Source organism: Calypte anna, chromosome 11, assembly GCF_003957555.1.
Source record: "Calypte anna isolate BGI_N300 chromosome 11, bCalAnn1_v1.p, whole genome shotgun sequence".
Classification (NCBI taxonomy): Eukaryota; Metazoa; Chordata; class Aves; order Apodiformes; family Trochilidae; genus Calypte; species Calypte anna.
The window spans coordinates 5,180,018-5,199,251 of NC_044257.1; the positions used below are offsets into that span (position 1 = coordinate 5,180,018).

The window sequence follows — 19,234 nt, forward strand, 5'->3', positions numbered from 1 at the left end:
CAGTTTACTCCACTGGCCTGACAAAAAAGAATGCATAAGGCCTCCAACAAGGCAGTATATGATAATTCACTAGGGAAGCAAGATGTCCTTTTAGTATTTTATCACTACTTTAAAAAAGGTTTCAGCCTCATTAATTTTTCTAGAAATACCATGGTAGTTAAAAAAAAAATATTTATGCAGAATATGTAGGAAAAGCAAAAGTAACTTTTAAAATAGTCAGATCTCAAGGTTTGCACATCATTTAATGTCAAATATTTCAGACAGTATGACCAATTGGACACAGATAATGCTAATTCAAGATAGAAAAAGGAAATCAGCCACATAAAGGTAAAAACCGGAGCTTAATCTGCTGTATTTTTGTTCTCACTGCTCCTCAAATTCAGGACCCAACTGCAACCATCTGGGTACACTTTAATCTCCTCCTGAGTGTCAGCATCACTGCTATTCAACTGCAAAATTACTCAGCATACTGAAACAACACACATCTTGCTGCAACCCCTTTCACAAAATTTACTCAGTAAGCATATGTTAAAGATTCAGATTTGTAAAAAGCTTAAAAAAACCCAAACCCATATCACTGCATGTAAATGACTTCCACTGAGACAGATGTACAGATAATGCCAAGTAGACTTTACTACTACTACCTGAAAGAGGTTTTGGGTAAGTGACCGCACACAAGTGACATTACAGTACCTGGGAGTCCCTGAAGTACATTTCATACTGCTGAATCATCTGCCTGCTGATCATACTGCCATGGTACACTACAACATTCAGGTCAGTCCATGTGCGGAATTCTCTTTCCCAGTTTGCTATCGTGGAAAGTGGAGCTATGATCAGAAAAGGGCCTCTTATACCAGCCAGCAGGATTTCATAGAGGAATGTAATTGACTGAATGGTTTTGCCAAGACCCATTTCATCTGCTAAAATGCAATTCCTCCTGCAAGCAAAATAAATTTATTTGTTATTAGCATTCAAGAAAGCAGACACTAAAGCTGTCACTCAAATGAACAATTTATGACAAAGTTTAAAACAATAGTCAAAATTAAGGCACTGCAAAACTTCCCTGGCCATGGTGAAAGAATGAACTTCATAGACAAAACCACAAACTTGCTATAATGTTCAGCACTGGCAAAAACTAAGAACAGAATGTTGTATGGTATTCTCCTAGAAAAAACATTCTTTTGGGACTACATCTGCCCTAATTAAAGGAATTAAAATTCATCTGATTTCCTACATGCACAACTTGGTAAGACTGCTAGAAATTAATGAAGATTCCCTAAATGTCAGAGATAGAATGCAACTGCACTCACACAAAAGGAATGCATTAAAGCAGCACTGACAAATTTCCCCTTTTGTTTCCAAAACTGAGTCAGGTGCATATCCCTAAATTACCAAATGAAGTACCAGTAGGCTCTCACCCTCAGCCATACATCCAAGCCCTTGCCTCCATATGCACAGATGCTTAAACAACTATGTAGTGCTTTACTGAGAATTAAAATTTTCTTTTTCAGATGATGAAACTGTATGGTAAAACAGTACATTTGCTGAAATTATTTCTATACAGGTCAGGCAACTTAGATTTTGGAAATAAAGCATGCAGGGAGATTCATCAACAGAAATTCAACACATGCAGAGAAAATAATTGTGGAAAAAAAAAATCTTTAAAATGTATTATTACATTCTCATCAATACACCATAGTATTAATTAACAAAAGTTAACCTTAGCTCACAATACAGAAAACACAATTATTTACTAGCCTTATTTCCAAAGAGAGGTAACTTTGAAATACATACTAGTTCAAGAAATAGATTTTAAATCAGCAAGTCTTTCACAGTTGTTAAAAAAAAAGAGAAAACTTTGGTGGAAGTTGCTTTTTGCTTTAATTTTCAATAGCCACGGAAAACTTTTTAATTAGAAAAATAAAACTAACTTAAAACTTGATTTTTATTATTCTTGTTGCTAAAAACATACTTGTATAAAGAGAAATTTCTTTCTTCTAATTGCAGCTTTTTAACCATAAGCAGAGAAGTTAACATAAATTTAGTTAAAACAATATTTATCCCCAGTAACAGTGACTGAAAATTTATGTTTAAAAATATTCTATGCATATACCTGTTGTACCAGTTGAATAGGAGCCAGTTAAGTCCTTCCAGTTGATATTCCCTGAGCTGATTGCCATTTTTATATTCCCTAGACTGTTCTATCTTCTTCCAGGAGTTTGGAGGGGGTCGGTCCTTTAAGGGAAAGATTAAAACATGTTCAAGTTGGTACATGCTTCATTTTTACAAAATATTTTAATTATTTCCTGAATGTAACAATTTTGATTCGAAGGTAATGACTGAACCTTAAAACAAGGAAGGTGTCATTGCTTTATTAAACTTTATTTACTAATTACTAGTCTACAGAAAGCAGAAATTTGTATTTATCTGAAACAAATTAATGCTTCTAAAATTAAGTCCTGACTATATTAAAAAAGCAAATACTTTATAAGACTAAGCATATAAATAGCTTGGCACTGGTAATCTGAAGTATTTATATGAGAATCTTCAATAATACATGAAGTTTTACTTTGGAAGCTCTAAGAACAGCTGACCTACAATCAGAGTCAAGCAAGTCTTTGGGACTTAAAAAATCCCTGAAGTCTAAGTAACTCTGAATGCTGATGCTGCTCTGGGCAAGTGACAGAGTTACCATGATCTTGCCCTTTCCTTTCAGCACGTGCCCTGGTCACCGCTGATGTTTCCATCTCAGTCACTTCAGACAGCCCAAACCAAGAACATAAATTTGTGAGTGGTTTTGTTCCCTGAATCAATTTCACCAAGGGATCGGATAAAAGACAGTCTCAACAACCAGGATGATGATGCAAGGAACATGACCAAACAACTTTGGCAGTACCAAGGCATATCACCAAAATGTCCCTCTCAAGCTAAAGGAAAGCTGACAGGCTGTATATAAATACACACACAGAGACACACACAGATCAGTTCTTAAGCCTCAATACTCAACATGCTGGCCATCAGCTTAGCCAGCATCCTAGAGAATCATGGCAGTTTTTACTGATACTAGGTAGGACTCCATCAGAAAAACTCTCCTGGGACAACTTCTGAATCCCAGCATGAACAGACTCACACATTCAATCAAAATATATTTAGTAAAAGTTCTCTGGTCAGCTGTACTTTTTTCCCCTCTCCTGCATTTCCCAGTACTTACACAAGCTTGCACTTGCTCTAGACTCATGTGGCCTCATCTGGTAGCTCTTAATCTGAGATCTGCATTTTATATCTCTTTATTGTCAACGTGAGCATCACCTGACACCAGGTCTCAGTGTGGCAGGAGCTGTCCCTCCCCAGCAGCTGTGGCTTTCTCCCCTCACCCACCAGCAGCCATCTGTCCACTCCCCCACACCAGAAGCTGCCACGCTCCTGGCTCACAGGGCTGCAGTCAGCAAATACTTTCCTGTACTTGCTAGAGCCTGGAACAAAAAAATACTTGTTGCTGATGCTAAGATGACTGCCAGTTGTACAGCTACCCTTTAATCATCTTTTTCTCTCAAAACCAAATATGGTAACAGAGAGGTATAAAAACCCTCCTTCCCACATGCCAATATGGCAGGTTTTTAAATAAATACTAGGGAAATGGACTAAATATAATATGATGTTCATCGTGACTACTGCCATTATCTGCAGATGGAGAAAACATCAAAATAAAATCCAAAGCCTACAAATTAGAACACTGTGCATAATCAGTTACGTAAAAGAACAAGTGTTGCATTACACCACACGGGACACATCTTCTTCTGACAATGAGATACAGGACTTGAAATGGAACTACTTTGTTTTCTCCAGCACTATGAGACAGAAAATTGATAACTTAAAGGTAAAACACATTGGCTTATTAAATGTATTTTTATTTCTTTCAGCTAGACCTTTCTGACAAGCAAAATAAAATCAGGAAATCATTAAATAACGTGTTTGACAGATCTCATTTGCCAATTTCCTTCACTGTTGAAGCACAAGACTTATCTCTCTCCTCTACAGAAGGATGTTTACTCTTTATTCTGTTTTCTCCTCCTCTTAAGGGTGTTTGGATTCTGTGATAGCCAGTTTCAAAGTGTTGCTAATCACTCAGAAAGTTATGGCATTTCATTTGTTTTCCTAAACAAAATTTACTTTTTTTAAAGAAAGTAACAAAGCAGACAAAAATATTATTATTCCCAGGTAACATGGCACAGAGATTCTTTACACAGAAAGTCAATAAGCCTTAAGTTTTAACAGAAGTTTAAAGTTGAAAAAAAAAACCCAAATCTGATTTTCTAAGACAGACAAGTAAATTAGGTATAATTTTACCAATCTCCTTGAGTCAGGCCTGGAAGCTTGCAACTGTTCAAATTCTTCTATTTTTGCTTGATCTACATCTTCTTTCAGCTCCCATGTGCTGTCTTCATATGGCAATGAACACCATTTGACTAAATAGTAAATAACAGGCTGCAGAAGAAAATTCTGAATGTTATCAGCTTTTAATTTAGTGTAAAGACTGTTAATATGCCTTACAATTTGAGTAGCCATTTCACATGAGAGCTAAACACAAAAGTCTATTTTTGATACTTATGCTTTGTGTAGTTTCTTGTTATCTACCTTCTTATCCTTGGCCTCTCATAATCTGCCACTTGTTGTAGACCCTGGAGAAGGTTTTCAATCCCACTGAGCCCTAAGTAGATCTCAATCTTAGGAAAAAAATTACTACACATTTTTTGATGTTTTTGGCAATGGGGCGCAGGGGGGAGGAGGAAGAACTTAACTGCAGAGGTACTACCAGGAACATTGCCTTCACCCTCCAAACCAGCTTACCTAAGCCTAAAACAGACATGGAGAAAGCTCCTAAGACTGAGGTCTTCTCAAACAAATAGAAAAGCTTTACAGTTCTTCCTAGATGACAGATTAAAATTTAGGAAAAAATGTCTGAAGATGGAACTAAGGCAGACTGTTTTATTTACACTCTGTAAATAAATTTACACAAAGAAATAAAACCTCATCTTTCAAGAAGTTGAGGGAAAGTCTTATGACAAATTCTTTTCTGAAAGTAATAATGACAAACCCTCTGCATGCAACAAAAAGTAATTTTAACTCTCAGCTCTGCTTTAGGAAGATTATTGGAGTTATCACTGCTCATTTTGCTACCTAAAAGAACTCAAGTAGTATCCTAGCTATTCCAATGCCTTTAATAAAGAACTTTGTCTTTGTTCCCCACTTGCCTCAGACTCCTTCTGAATTTTGATAATTTATTTGCTTGATTTGGCTGGGGTTTTTTTTTCCGAAAAATCCTAATCTTGTCTTTTTGTGCTGTGATAACTTTCCAGACGAGCTATTTGAAGTCAAAGAGTTTTCATAAAGACTCAATAGAGAAAGGTTCACTGGTAGCTATCAAACTCTTCTCAGTCACTGGTTACCTAAAGTCTAGGGGGAGAGTTAGAGAGTAAGAGAGAACTGCTGCTTTCCTCTGCAACCTAACAACACTAATAAATATGTTAACTGTCAAACTGTTATTTCCATTTAAATACATGGCTCACACAAGACAAGAATGGAATATATCTTTTAAAATATTACTGAAGCTCACTATCATTAAGGCAGTACATTGAAATCTGATCAAATTACAAATAGCAAACACTACTTGGAGGTGTATCTTCTTGACCTGCTCCCAGATATATATATATTTACCTCACCAGTGTCTTTATCTTCACAGAGAGATACTTCTAATACCCGGTCCACTTCAACATAGTCAGGATTAAAAGGTTCTTCCTCCATCTGCAGTGCAAGATGAATTAGATCAACAGAGAGGCAAGAAAAGCTGGTCTATGCTAAGACTTGGTCTCATCAGACACAAAATTAATTTGGCAATTGTAAATGGGGAAGCTTTTGAGAGACTTTTGAACACACCTTTAAATCCACACCCTCCACCCTCTTTTTTTTTTTTCCACAAAGGGCATTGAAATGGACTGACATTCAAATAGAAAAGTCACACAGTACAGCAACTATCCATACTAACACAGTATTTCCCTCCACACCATAATCCCCATTTCAAACCATCCAAGTCAGGCTAGTTCAGGGACTGTAGAAGACTTGATTTTTAAATTATGTTAAACAACTAACCCTCTGCTACAACAAAAAACTCAGTGCCAGTGGCTCAGTTTTTACTTCTCAACATTCAGCTGTTCTATTTAAAAGCAAACTATTTATCAACTTTAGAAGGAAATAAAAGCTTGTTTATTTGTATATTTCATACTCACATCTGCAAAAAAGTGAGCTCTTTGTGCTTGCCTTAGTTTGAATCGTTTAATTTTCTGCTGGATTCTTTTATCCTTTAAAAGCTGTTGTTCTGTGGCCCACTCACAGTGGAGGTAAGAGCTAAAATTACAGAGATTAACATATTAGTGAAAGCAAAAGCTTACTATTTTTAATATACAGTTAAAGTGATATAATTTATAAACCAGTGTTTCCCATTTTATCATTTAAAACTGATTTCACTGGGAAGATCCAAGATTTATTCTCCCCAATAACCATCTTATAGCATCTCGTTAAAGCAGAGCTTTGGGGATAGGATCCATAGAACTCTATGGATTCCCAACTGTCTTTCATGTATCCTAAGAAGAGAAACAAGCATATTTAAAGTGAGCTTAAATAAATCAGATTTAATATCTGATGCCTCTATCAGAAAGTACCCAGAGATATAAAGTACTGAGTATATTTGATCTCTTTCATTTACTTGATGTGAACATCTCTTCACAGGTATTGCTGAACTGTATACCTGAGCCCATTAAAAGATCTGTGAGGAGAATCAGAGCCCCTGGCAAAAAGGGACCTCTCATCAGACCAGGCTGGAGGAACAGCACAAAGTAATAGGGTCAATAGGAGGAAGCATGAACACCAGGACCGACCCCACCAAACTGCACCCCAAGTGAGCCCTTCTGAAGTTAGACTGGTTAGATCTGGTTTGCACATATTTCTTCCTCACTCCCCTTTTTTAATGTATTTTCATGGCTTTTTAAGCTTTTTAAAGCTAGAAATAAAGATGAGCTATTGCTGGCTATTACTCATTCTCAGATGAAAAGGCAGGCTTTACCCTTTCAGAAAACAACAGCTAATGGTCTCCAGAAATATGAATCCAGAATCAGAAAAATTACTTACTAGCAAAAATCTAATGACATTATGCACATATGTAAAACTAAAAATATTCTTGTTGAAAATCACCAAGATCTGAGCAGTGACAAAGTTAGGCATTACATTTAAAATAGGAAAAGATGGAAAATTTTCTTTTTCTTCTTAATTCTTTATTTAATTCCTGCTTCTGATTTAAAATCAGTTCTATTGCTGTATTTTTTTGTCTTTTTAAAAAACAGTAAGACCAACTCCCACGTCAACCTCTCCTAAATGTGTGACACTAAATCTAATCTAGGTTCACTAAATAGCTGATTTACACTCATTAAATTAAGATCAGCCTCAGGCACATAGCCCCTGCTCAATTTAGTACAAATCTATCTTCTCTGAAAATGCTGTTCTTGTGGCAATAATGGCTATCAGCTAATTGGTCAATGCTCGTTATATTATAGATAATTTAGAGATAATTATCAATATAATGCATAAGTCTTAGCAATTTTAAGAATAAATTTGTCAAGAAAAAGTCTAAAAAGATGGATGGTTATATATAATCATCAAGCAATACAGAACTTTAGTAATGAATATTGTATTTATTTTGGTCAATACCTCCAATGAAGTAACTTTTAAAATACTTACTAGTTTTTGTATTTTACAAAAAACTCTTCAGTTTCTACTGTCATCCCAGCAGATATCTAGAAAAGTAAATTTAGGGGAAATGTAAAGTGACAGATATGAACTCCTTTTTCAAATCAGCAACTTTATCCCATGACAATCACTTACTTCTTTCTTTATCACCCTGGAGGATAAGATTTTGTCTACTATTGCTGCATCTTCTTCACTTGGATTTTCCTATAAATGCAGGAAAACAGTAACATTATTTGCAGTAAATACCCTCTCTTCAAACTGATCAGGCTTAAAACCCTTCAACTTGTTCAAGCTTGTTAAAAGTTCAGTGAAGGCAAAATCTGACCTCTGGCAGAAATACTCTCTTTAACAGTCCCAGAGCAAAATTTAAAATCCAGATGACAAAAACATGTAGAGTACAGTAAGTCTGGCACTTCTAAAAGGCATCAGATGCCTTACAGTACAAGCCATGGTGTTTCTCTTGCACTTTCCAGGCACAGGCTCACTGTGAATGCCCTGCTAAGTGACTCTGATGCAGTGGGCAAACCCAGAACTTAATACAGATATGAAGGAAAAAGGGCAGTGGCAGACAGGTTGGAAAAAAAAAAAAAGAGTAAACCAAAACAAGCACATGTCAAATTCAATTTAATAGATTTACTCTGAACACAGATAACAGACATGCTGTGAAATCAGGCAGACAAGGTCGTGCCTGGGAATTCCAGCAGGGTGTAGGTGTGACACAGATAGGGTACTGCTCAGCTCTGCCAAGACTGAAGCTGTGGTTCCAGAGATAGTGCCAATCTGTAAAGGTTGCTTCCAATAAAAAGCCACCTTCCCTCCCCTGATTTGCTCCCAATCATACTTTCTCCTTCCCTTACAACTTTGGCACTCCTTCAAATATCTCGTGATCTTATCTTAACTTCAGCTAAGTCAACAAATGTTTATAATAGAAAGGAAAAACAATAAGAAGCCATTTCTTCCAGTTCTCAAGATCTTGGCAAGCTTAGTAACAGCTTATTCCTTCCACCTTATGGATTTTGTCCACTGAGTTACTTAACACATGTAAATTTCCCATTACCAGCTTCTACTTACCACAAATAATTGTAAAGGCTGTTCAGCAGGTAGAGGGGCAGAATTCTTTTTGATTTTCACAGAAACTTTAGCTTCTTCTTCTGATTGTTTTCCTTCTCCTTCTTCAGCATATTTTTTCCTTTTAACTTGACGATTTGATCTTCTCTTCTGCATGCAAGAAAATAAAAATAGAGTTTCAACTGAAAACTTCCTGTAACATCAATGGCAAGTTTGGGGGCACCCTTAGTAATGCTTCAGCAGTATCAGCATTTGATTATCAACATGAAACCTGTGAAAACACAGAGCAAACACAACCAGCTACATACTGTTTTCAATCAATTAATTCTGTTTTTTTCTGTTTCATTTCAATATTTGATACTTTTCAAGTTCAAGAGCAAACACAGAACATTTTCAGGATATGGGAACAAAGCTGATACATAACAGACCTCCCATAAGCATCAGTATTTCAACAGCCATTTCATAATGCAGTGTAACACACTGTGTTCCTGTCCAAATGAAGAAACTGAATGAAATATACATAATATGCTAAAGTATCTCTATCAAACAGTGTTACACAGGAATTATGATATTCATTAGATTGTACTGGTCAGACTGCTGATGAAGTCTGATTTCATGGCTGATAAAAGTTTATTCCTTTGTTAATGCATTTTGGTTTGTCCATTTGGCTTACTTGGTGGTTTCTCTCTCTTCTACTAATTTCTGCAAGAGCCTGAGGTCAAGTTCCAGTTGGAGAAATAACACTCAGTTTAAGAAAATAATTCCTTCTGAAGCACTGTGTAAGTTTTGAATACTTAGATTACTAGGATATCGCATATCATTTCCACCTCTCAGTACAACATGAGACACTTCATGTTTAATAAGATTAATTTTTTAAAACATGAGCTAAATACTGATTGCAGAATCAAACTAGTCAGCTAACACTTGAAAAGAGAGCAATCTGCTCTAGGATGTAGTAAAAACCAATCAGCAAGGTAGAACAGTATCTATAAAATAAATCATTTATACTGAGCTACACATCAAAACATATTTTTATTAGGAAAACCCAATGCTAGTTGCAATATACTGTAATAAACAGTTGGGAGAGGAACAAGATGCGAGTAGAACAAAACCCCAAGTCTTGTGGTCATACTGACTTCTGCAGAACTGACATTAGGTAACAGCAAGATTGTGGCACAAGAACTTACTTTCTGACTGTTAAACTCAGTCCTTGCTCTGGCTGCTATCTGGAGAAAGACCTAGTGATGCTTTAACAACTCCACTGAAAGTATCTGAGTGAAGTGCCATCATAACTCTACATATACAATAAAAATCAAAGAATGGGCATCACCATTCCTCTGGAGAAGCTGGGAAAGTGCACATATAAAACTACATAATCAGCTTTATAGGATAATGTAGCCAGATGAGCTACACTTCAATAAAAATCCGAGTGTGCACAGCAAGGTGTTGGCACAAACAAACTTCAGATTTAAGACTGATATAGTTAAATCAACAATAGCTTGCTGACAGAAGCAGATTTTATTAAAAACCAAAATAAAATAAATACCAGCTAATAGGAGCAATGCAAAACCATACAGACTAAGAACCAGGTTCAAGTAATTCAAGCTATTAAAGTATTTGTTCATCAGACATATGCACTCCAACATATGAGCAAATAAAATGAGCTGCTTGAAAAAACTTTCTATTTCCTGGGGCTGAAAGGATGGTCATTAACAAATGGCCCTTGTCCTGCTAAAAATTAAATACCCAAAAACCCCAAAGACAGTAAAAAACCAGAAATTATCTTTAGTGTTTTATATTATGTTTGTTGGCCTACAAATTTCTATTACCTGAATACAGAACCCTATTAGCAAGTTACAGTACTTGAGAATCACCAGACCTGCTTTCTCCTCCTTCAGTGTTTCTCCTTTCTCTTTTCCTCTCAGTGTAATAAATGAACTCCATAGCACAACAAATTCCCTAAGAAATGAACAATCCTACGTACCCTTCAAGGTAACCTTTACCTATGACAAGGTATCTCTTATGTTAGCAAAAAGTCATTCTGGGAAATGGCTTCTGATCATTTCCCTCCCCCAGCACTATTATCTGCGAAATGCTAAAGGTCAATTCAGTATCTGATAATTGTTTTCTGATACTGTCATCAAATAATGCAATACTTTTTACTCAGTGCCACCTAATTTTAAATATTGATTTCATCTCTGTGGATTTAAGTGCCAGAGGATAAATGCTGTCCATTTCCAGCATACAACCTTACTTTTAATGGAGTCTGCCCTAAAGCAAGACAGTTATAATTCTGTTACAAGCACAGGCATAAATAGGATGTAATTTCTGACAAATAGTTCATACTTTTTTGTAAATAATTTTTGTAAATAATTAGCTATGCTACTACTATACCAAGGCAATGCATAAAAAAAATATGTGGAAAGGAAGTGACAAGGGAGATATTCCTCAAGGGAGTGACTCCACTGCTTATTTAATTCTTATCTGACACTTCCTTCAGAAGTACTCACAGGGAACTAGAGCTATTGATCATTGTTCTCTTTAGATCCAACACTGCAAGAAACCAATTCTCTCTACAGAAGCAGAGCTCAGTAAAACACAGTGAAGTTTGAAACAAGCCTTTAATATGTTTTCAAAAACCAAATTTCAGTAATAAATACCCCTTCTATTAGGCAGTCTGCAATCTCTCCACAGTCAACCAAAGGACCAGGTCTAATGGTCAGATCAAGAGATGAGTTCTTTGCCTCAAATCTATGGACTTCTGCACTGAAATGAAACAGGTGAAAGCAGGGCCATGATGACCCATTACAGAAGGGGTACTCTAACCTGTAGGATTATCTGATTTTCAGCTAAGAAAAGTACATGATAAGCTTTTATCTGAGACAGACAGCAGTGAGAGGATTGCTGTCACTGTGATAAAAGGAGTACAACTTTTCAGAGAGAGCAGGAAAAGGACCTGAAGAAATAACACATAAATTTAAAAAAAGAAAAATTCTGACTGCTTACCTGGGAATCTTCATCTTTCAGTGGCCGTTGTGGAGTCTGCTTAGCATCAGACAATTCATCTGAAGATTCATTTTTTCTTTTCTGTTTCTTACCCAGTGTGATGATTAGCTTCCTGTTAGGAAAAAAAAAACCAAAGAGCCAAGTGAATGCTATATACTTGTCTACTTTACTTCAAGATTAAAAATAAGAATACTCATTAGCAATTCCCATCTTCTTCTTCATGTAACACTCAGGAAGCACCACTGTCTGAAAAATGAAAAACATCTCAAAAGAGAAAGTGACAACTGCAAGGCTCCTCTGTATTGCATCCTTTAAATTGATAAATGAGTAAGAAAGATGCAAAATCCAACTATTAAACTAATTGATGAGGGTAATTACAAAGTTAGTATAAATAAAATCTGCAGATGATGACATTAAATTATTTATGATAAAGACTTTATCATTGCAAAATGCATCTCTTACTCATAAAAAACTAGAGACAGCAATCTAAAATCAGTCAAAGCTGCCAACATATAAAATGTTTATGTTTAAAGAAGTCCTCCAATGGGCTAAATGAGGGAGTTGTAAGAAACCTTCCTGTCCTTTAAAAAAAAAACAAAAACAAAACCCAAAGCTGTATTGAAAAGGTCAGCACAGCTGCATCAATTTCCTGAATAAATGATACACAAAACTTAAATCTTTATATGGACAATACACTAAAGTAGCATCAAATATACTGGCCACCTGAAAAACCACTGATAAGAAGGCAGAGGATAAAATACTTTCAAGTGTCCAAATAAGAGAAGTATCACAGATTTACTATGCCCAAACTAACAGTCCACACCAACCACCAAAAATATCTTAAATTACAAAAACACTATGGATAATCTGAGGAACAGGGCTTACGAAATGTATCAGTCCAGTCAAGTTCTGCTTATCTTCAAAGCTGACACCACCCTGGGCAACCTACTACAGATTTTGACTCTCCTTTTTCAAATGGTAGATGACAATGCTTCATAAATGCACTTGTACCTGAGCAAGCATAGGTATCCTTGTTTTGTGCACATTTTAGGCTGAGATTCTTTTGGCTTCAAGAAGCACAACATTAAGATAGAGCAAGACTTTTAATATGGGTTGGAATGGAATCCAGTAGAATATTTTAAGAACATTCTGGTTAGAAAATGGGTTTATTTTCTCCTCTGTAGCTGCAGTCCTCCCCTGTGTTTACCTCTTGCTCTACTCCTGCAGTTTTACACATAATATTCTATTGCTCTGCCAGCCTTTGTGTCCTGTCTTCAGCTTGCACTACCCCTAGTACTTCACAAGCAGCTCAGTGCAATTTTCTTAACATCTTCTCTACATGTTGCAGATCAGAATATTTCCTCCTTTGTACAGATTTGGTGCCAACGAGGGGAATAAGTGCATGGTTTGACTCTTCTGATCCTGTGCCTAGAACCACAATACTCCTTGCTACCAAAAGTTGCTGAACAACAGTATGGTGCTAAAGTCATGCATTTCTATTAGGAAAAATGCAATCTGCTCATATTTTGGGCAAAGCCTTCTAAAAAATCTGCTATGTGAAAACAGAGATTTTCAGAAGCTTGTAAACTGGATCAATTCTGTGATTTTTTTTTTCATTGAGAGAGCAAGTTCTCTTGCCAGTTTATAAATTTCTGCACGAAAGCATAAAGATACTTGGCTGAAATCCTTTACCCCACCCTGAAACAAACTGTTCTGAACAGAATCTATTCTGTCTCTATGAAAAGGAAACAGCACATTACAGACACAGAAAAAATAATATCCCTGGACTCAGTTCCCGTTTCACTTTCTCGTGTCTTTTTGAATTAAAAGTTTATCTACATTTATGTAAGATCTAGAAACATTTTAACAAGAATATATTTCTTCAACATATTTCCTTCTTCTGTAATTACCAACTAAACTGAACAGTTTTTAGAAACTTAGACCAATGGGAAAATTAAAAAGCCTTCTCATGAGCCATTATTCCTTATGATACTTCACACAAGACTCATAAGGTAGTTTAGACCTGCTAAGTTAAAAAATTTAAACTAGCAGCAAGGCCATCAAGAACCACTATTTGAGAAGCATTGCAACTGCTTTCTTATTAAAAAAACAAAAAACAACACCCCAAAAAAACAGTAAGAATCTGATCTATTCCCCTTCTGTTTGACTGCAGAAAATGTGATGGAAGAGTTGTCAGCACTTTCAACAGCTTTAAAATTATAAATTTTTCAAATGGTGAACAGGAGAAAGTATGAAAGAGAAAAGAAAAGCAGCAGATGTTTACCAAGTCTGTAAAAAATAATTATTGCTGGCCTTCAACACATGCCTTTAATACATCATTTTACTTCACTTTTCATGAAACACCAATTAGTTCATTACTCGTGTCCAAAGCTACATCCTAAATATTTTAATTTGTAGTCACAGCCCTTTGCAATAATACTAGCAGAGTCCTATGTTATCAACAGTAGTAGTATTTCTTCATCACTGGAAAGTTAACTAAAAATCTTATCCATTAGCAAAATACAAAGCAAGTATTCCCTTGACAAGTTGGTGTATCCTCTTGGAATTCAGAGTTAAAATCCTGGGAAATTCACTTCAAGTGTCATGCATTTTAACTTCACTTTCATTGACACAGGATCAGTGTAACAGGCAGATCACTTCCTTGCCATTCCCCTCCCCGTGTCTCCTGTTGCTAACTCTTTTATAAAGGTTTCAAACCATCCTCATAGGATCATATCAACAAGCCACCATATAAAGGTCTGGTAAAACCCCTCTCTGCCTTGTACACAGTACATGTGAGACCTACTTCAAGGAAACAAGGACAAACCCATCTGAGTAGTGAGCAGAACCACAGAGGACTCCCTTGATTCATTACTACATAATGTAAGGGTTAATAAAAAAAAACCCACCATTGATTTATAGCACATGAAACAACACAGCCATCTCTGATAACAGCAAACAGTTTGGGATTGAAGGGCCACCAACCTAAACTGAACACCTGCAAATAAAATACTTAGGATTTGGGGGACTTATTTATTTAAACTAAGTAGTCATAAAAATTTCCTAAATATAGTCTACTGATATTGTCCTTTACATCACCAATGAAGAGCTGCTGCTTTTCATCAGGGCCATGGTATTTAATTTTATGTTTGAGTAGGTGGCAATACATGGAGAGCTTGAAAACCTAAATGCCAATCTACTTTTTTGAACAACAGAATGTTCACAAATTCAGATATCTTCTATCGTTTATATCAAGTAGTAAAGTACACTTTATAAAGATTCATCACCTTAAATGGAAGAAGTAGAATTATCATCAGTTAGAAAAACCTTATAAATAGAAACGAGGTCTATGCAAAAATATCTAGGGTTTAAATAGATTCTTAACTATCAAAACACCTTAGTAAATGCCCAGGATATGAAGTTAAATTAAAAGGATTAACTTCATCAGTAACCAATGAATAAAGCAGGCTGGTTACTTAATTTGGCAATTCTGAATATATTATACATGCATCCTTCTACTAACATATCAATATGCTTACAATGTTCTAGGTAGTGAAAGAATTCAGTCATTCATCTTCAATGCTTACAGCACAGCAAGTTTCCCAATTACTGAATCCAGCTCTAAACCACTTGACTGAAAATAATAGGAATTATTGCTATGATTTTAACAGGCCAGAGGATTAAAAACCTTAATCCTCACATTTAGAAAGGAACTACTACACGGATCTCCAAGATCCTTGCTTCTGAGTGATATCCCAGTTTTCATCCAAAAGTCCTCCCCTTCTACCCCATGACTTGTCTTCTAAAGGTATTGTTTGAGAACAGTAAAATTTTGTTCCAAGAGTTTATTTCATTTTAAAATGAATGAGAAAACCCATGTCCCCCAAACCACACATTTAAAACCCCAATCCCATTTTGACAAGCCAGTAAACTCCAGAATGTGCTCAGATTTGTTAAGAAATATTTTCTCAAGAATGTAAGACAGGAAGAAAGCTTTAGGAGAGTTGTTTAGCCTTCTGAAGTCCTAACTAATAATTGCATTTAATTTTCTTCTCTAAATAAAACTAGTTTTATTAACAAAAAAAAAAAAATTAACCACCTTTGAGAAGTACAGCCATGCTAAATAAATACTCTTCTTATATAAGATCAATAGTTGTATCTGCATAGAAAATGGAGTCTGGTAAGATTATTAGTTAATTTATCAAGGCCTTCTTACAATTGCTACCCTTGAAAATGACTGCTCTATATTGTTTGGTAATGAATTATTATTTTAAGTATTAAGTAAATAACATGAAATAGTGCTAATACCACGTAAGACTTGAAGCTGTTTGCATACCAAGTATGTAGTTGACTCAAAGCATTTGATTTACTGCTGTTCATTAAAATATATAGAAATTCTGTAAAATCTGTTATATGTGGCTCTAAGAGACTCTCTTCATTGTTCTTTTATCAGAATCTGACTGCTGAAACTTAAGGTATACATCCCACATACTTAAGACCTGAAAGCATGATTAAGTCAAAGTATTAGTTGATTAGGGGCATTAGTTGATTGAACTGGTAAATAACAGGGAAGCAAATGTTCCCAGCTCAATGCAAAACTACTGAAAGTTGACCATAATTAATTAAATGGGAGTCCCTCTGCCAGCACAGAGATGTACTATGGATCAAGCACAATGCCAGTTAAAAACACAGCTTGAGAAACCTCCATGAGAAAAATGCATTGTCTCACAAAATCTTGAAAACTGATCCCAACTGCTGCACAGCTAAGCATTTCAGGGAAATTAATGCAGAAGCATAAATCAAAGGTAACACTTCTAATTAAAGCAGTAAAAATACTATGGGAGCTACCTAGTATATGTCATAAGGATGCTGTTTTGTTAATTACCCAAAAGAATTAATATAAAGCAAATTAAGGGCAATTTATATATTTAGGAAACTGACACTGTCTAAACAACAGTGTTTAAATTTTCTGATTAGACAGACCCACAAAATACCTGTTATAGAACTTAAGTAAATTCAGAAACATGAAAGTGAAATCAACTTTGGAAATGCACATCTAAAATCCCACTTGAAAGAAGATGGAGAAAAAAAAAGAAGCACTATACATTGTGTAAAGCAGTATTACATGCAGCATTCATATGCCAATCCATAACCAGATGAGAAAGAAATGAAGACTATGAAAGCTCACGCTAAGAATCAAGTTTACAACAGTACCTTGTATACTACAGGATAACTTCAAGGAAATTATTTACTTTGAACATGTAAGAAAAGCACTGTTCCTTAGAAAAAAAGCCACAAGAAAAAGCAGAAAAATTGGCTGATTAAGAGAACATTCATTTCTGCTCCATATACATGAAAATATACATATGTATGAGACATTTAAATTTGGAGAGAGAAGCCAGTTAATATTTCTGTTACTGCAAAAAGAGCACAGATTCAAAACATAGAAATCATAAGATTTCTGTTTCAAGTCTTGACTGACATACCTAACATTGGAAATTAGACACTTTCCATTAAAAGTATACAGGAGAACTAGGTTAGCTCTAGAGTCATTAGACCTGCTACCTACTGAATCCCTGGGCGTGTTTTAACATCTAATGTCTTTCTAAAGGTCCTTACCCCAACTCATCCACCCAGCTTGACCTAGCTGAGTAAGCACATTCTTAAGAAGGCTGATGAAATTCTCATGATGAAAAACTATTAAGTCTTCACTGCACAGACTTTCCAATATACACTTTACTTTTGATCCATGTGATGTCTATTAGAGTATGCTAACTCATTAACCTTCCAGTTTCTCCTTACACTGTTTATCCAGCACACTGTACTGAAGATACATGCCAAAATTGATAAGGACAACATTTATTGTATCAGATTAACTTTATCTAGAGTCAGAACTGATTATGACACTAGATGAAAGACACTTTGGTCTTGTCTATGATTCAAAGTAAGCATAGAATATTTTAGGATATGAATTTAAAATAATTCCTTAAAAAAGGACAGTCCTACATTGATTTTATCTAATGAGAAAACAGAGCATTCTTGTTCCGGAATAAGAGTCCACCCATGGCCTTAATCAGGAAGAATGTTGTGTAGGCAGTGCAGTAGAACATTTTATTATCAGTAAGCAGTTTTCATTTTAATCAAGGATTTACAGTCTGAAAAGAAGACAACATTTTAATCTACTTACCCAATTTTTGTCTTTTCTTTAATTTTGGACAAGGATGGAGTTTTTGGCTTTTTGCTCTCCTTGTCCTTTGGTTTGGATTTAACTTTTCTACCCTTCTTTTCCTCTTTTCCTTCAGCTGAAACACTGGGGAAGTTTTCAGGACTCATTACTCGTGGAATGTTTCTCTCTCCTCTCTCTTTTGCTTTTGCAATAGCTTCAGATATTATGCGATTTGCCTTCTCTTGTTTACTTTCTGAGTCTGCTTTTTTCTTCTGCTTCTTTTCAGACATTGCCCTCACCTGGGTATTCTGCAACTTAGTATATGATCCTGAACCATCAGTCTTCTTGGAGGAAGGAGGCTGTAAGAAGAGACAAGAAGTTAGTAAAATCACCCTATTTTAAGAATGTAAAAATTTCTTGAAAGAAAAACTGCAACTGTTTTTGATCTGCATATACACTTTGAAAAATGAACTGGCGGGGACTCATGCTGACACAAAAAAGGAGTCCCCTTTATACCACAGAATGGCGTGGGTTTCAGAATGACTACATCAATTGTGGATTTTGAGCAACCAATCCACATACTGAAAATCGGTTAAAAGTATCTTCCGAAAATTCTCAGTCTTCTTTCCACCTCTGTAGTTACTGACGGTAATCCTTAACCCTCCAAGCATCCCCAAACATTCGACACACACCTCCAATGTCTCCAATAAACGTTCTTCTCATAAAATCTCAGAAAGCAAAGAACTTGCAAAGATAACAGCGTCAGCATTTCACCCTTGGTGAGGTATCAGGATCGCAGATACCTTAAAGGAGATGAAAAGATCTACAAGACTAACTCGGTGCTGAAGAGATGCTCGAACAAAATCAAGAAAAAGAAAAGATAGAACCAAAACCACACAGCTCGATCTTCATAAGAAGATCCGAAAGCAGTGTTTCTTTTATTTAGATCAACATAAGGTCAGTGCCTTGCTTACGAAATTTAAGATGTTCTGATTTTCAGGTTTTAAATCACTGCTTCATCGACGCAGAATTGTTTACAGTAGCAAATGCAATATTCCCATTATCAGCCTCTCTTGAAACCGGCTAGAAGACGATGTTTTTGCTTTCCTCCCCTCCCCCCTCGAGGAATGGAAAGAATTTCCTATTCAAACAGACAAAAAAAAAAACCAACCAAAAAAAACCACCAGCAGATAACAG

General features: G+C 35.7%; 1 protein-coding gene across 3 annotated transcripts in view; it reads right to left on the reverse strand.

The window, feature by feature from the left end:
- CHD9 (chromodomain helicase DNA binding protein 9) overlaps window positions 1-19,234 on the reverse strand; it is a 74,073-nt gene that overhangs the window by 28,386 nt on the left and 26,453 nt on the right. For all 3 annotated transcript variants that reach the window (XM_030457447.1, XM_030457448.1, XM_030457449.1), the window contains 10 exons: window positions 18,059-18,396; window positions 11,872-11,983; window positions 8,869-9,015; window positions 7,933-8,001; window positions 7,789-7,844; window positions 6,285-6,402; window positions 5,716-5,802; window positions 4,348-4,485; window positions 2,114-2,235; window positions 694-937 (listed from right to left, as the gene is read on the reverse strand). In XM_030457447.1, the coding sequence (XP_030313307.1) occupies window positions 694-937; window positions 2,114-2,235; window positions 4,348-4,485; window positions 5,716-5,802; window positions 6,285-6,402; window positions 7,789-7,844; window positions 7,933-8,001; window positions 8,869-9,015; window positions 11,872-11,983; window positions 18,059-18,396 (1,431 nt within the window). The remainder of the gene's footprint in view (window positions 1-693; window positions 938-2,113; window positions 2,236-4,347; window positions 4,486-5,715; window positions 5,803-6,284; window positions 6,403-7,788; window positions 7,845-7,932; window positions 8,002-8,868; window positions 9,016-11,871; window positions 11,984-18,058; window positions 18,397-19,234) is intronic.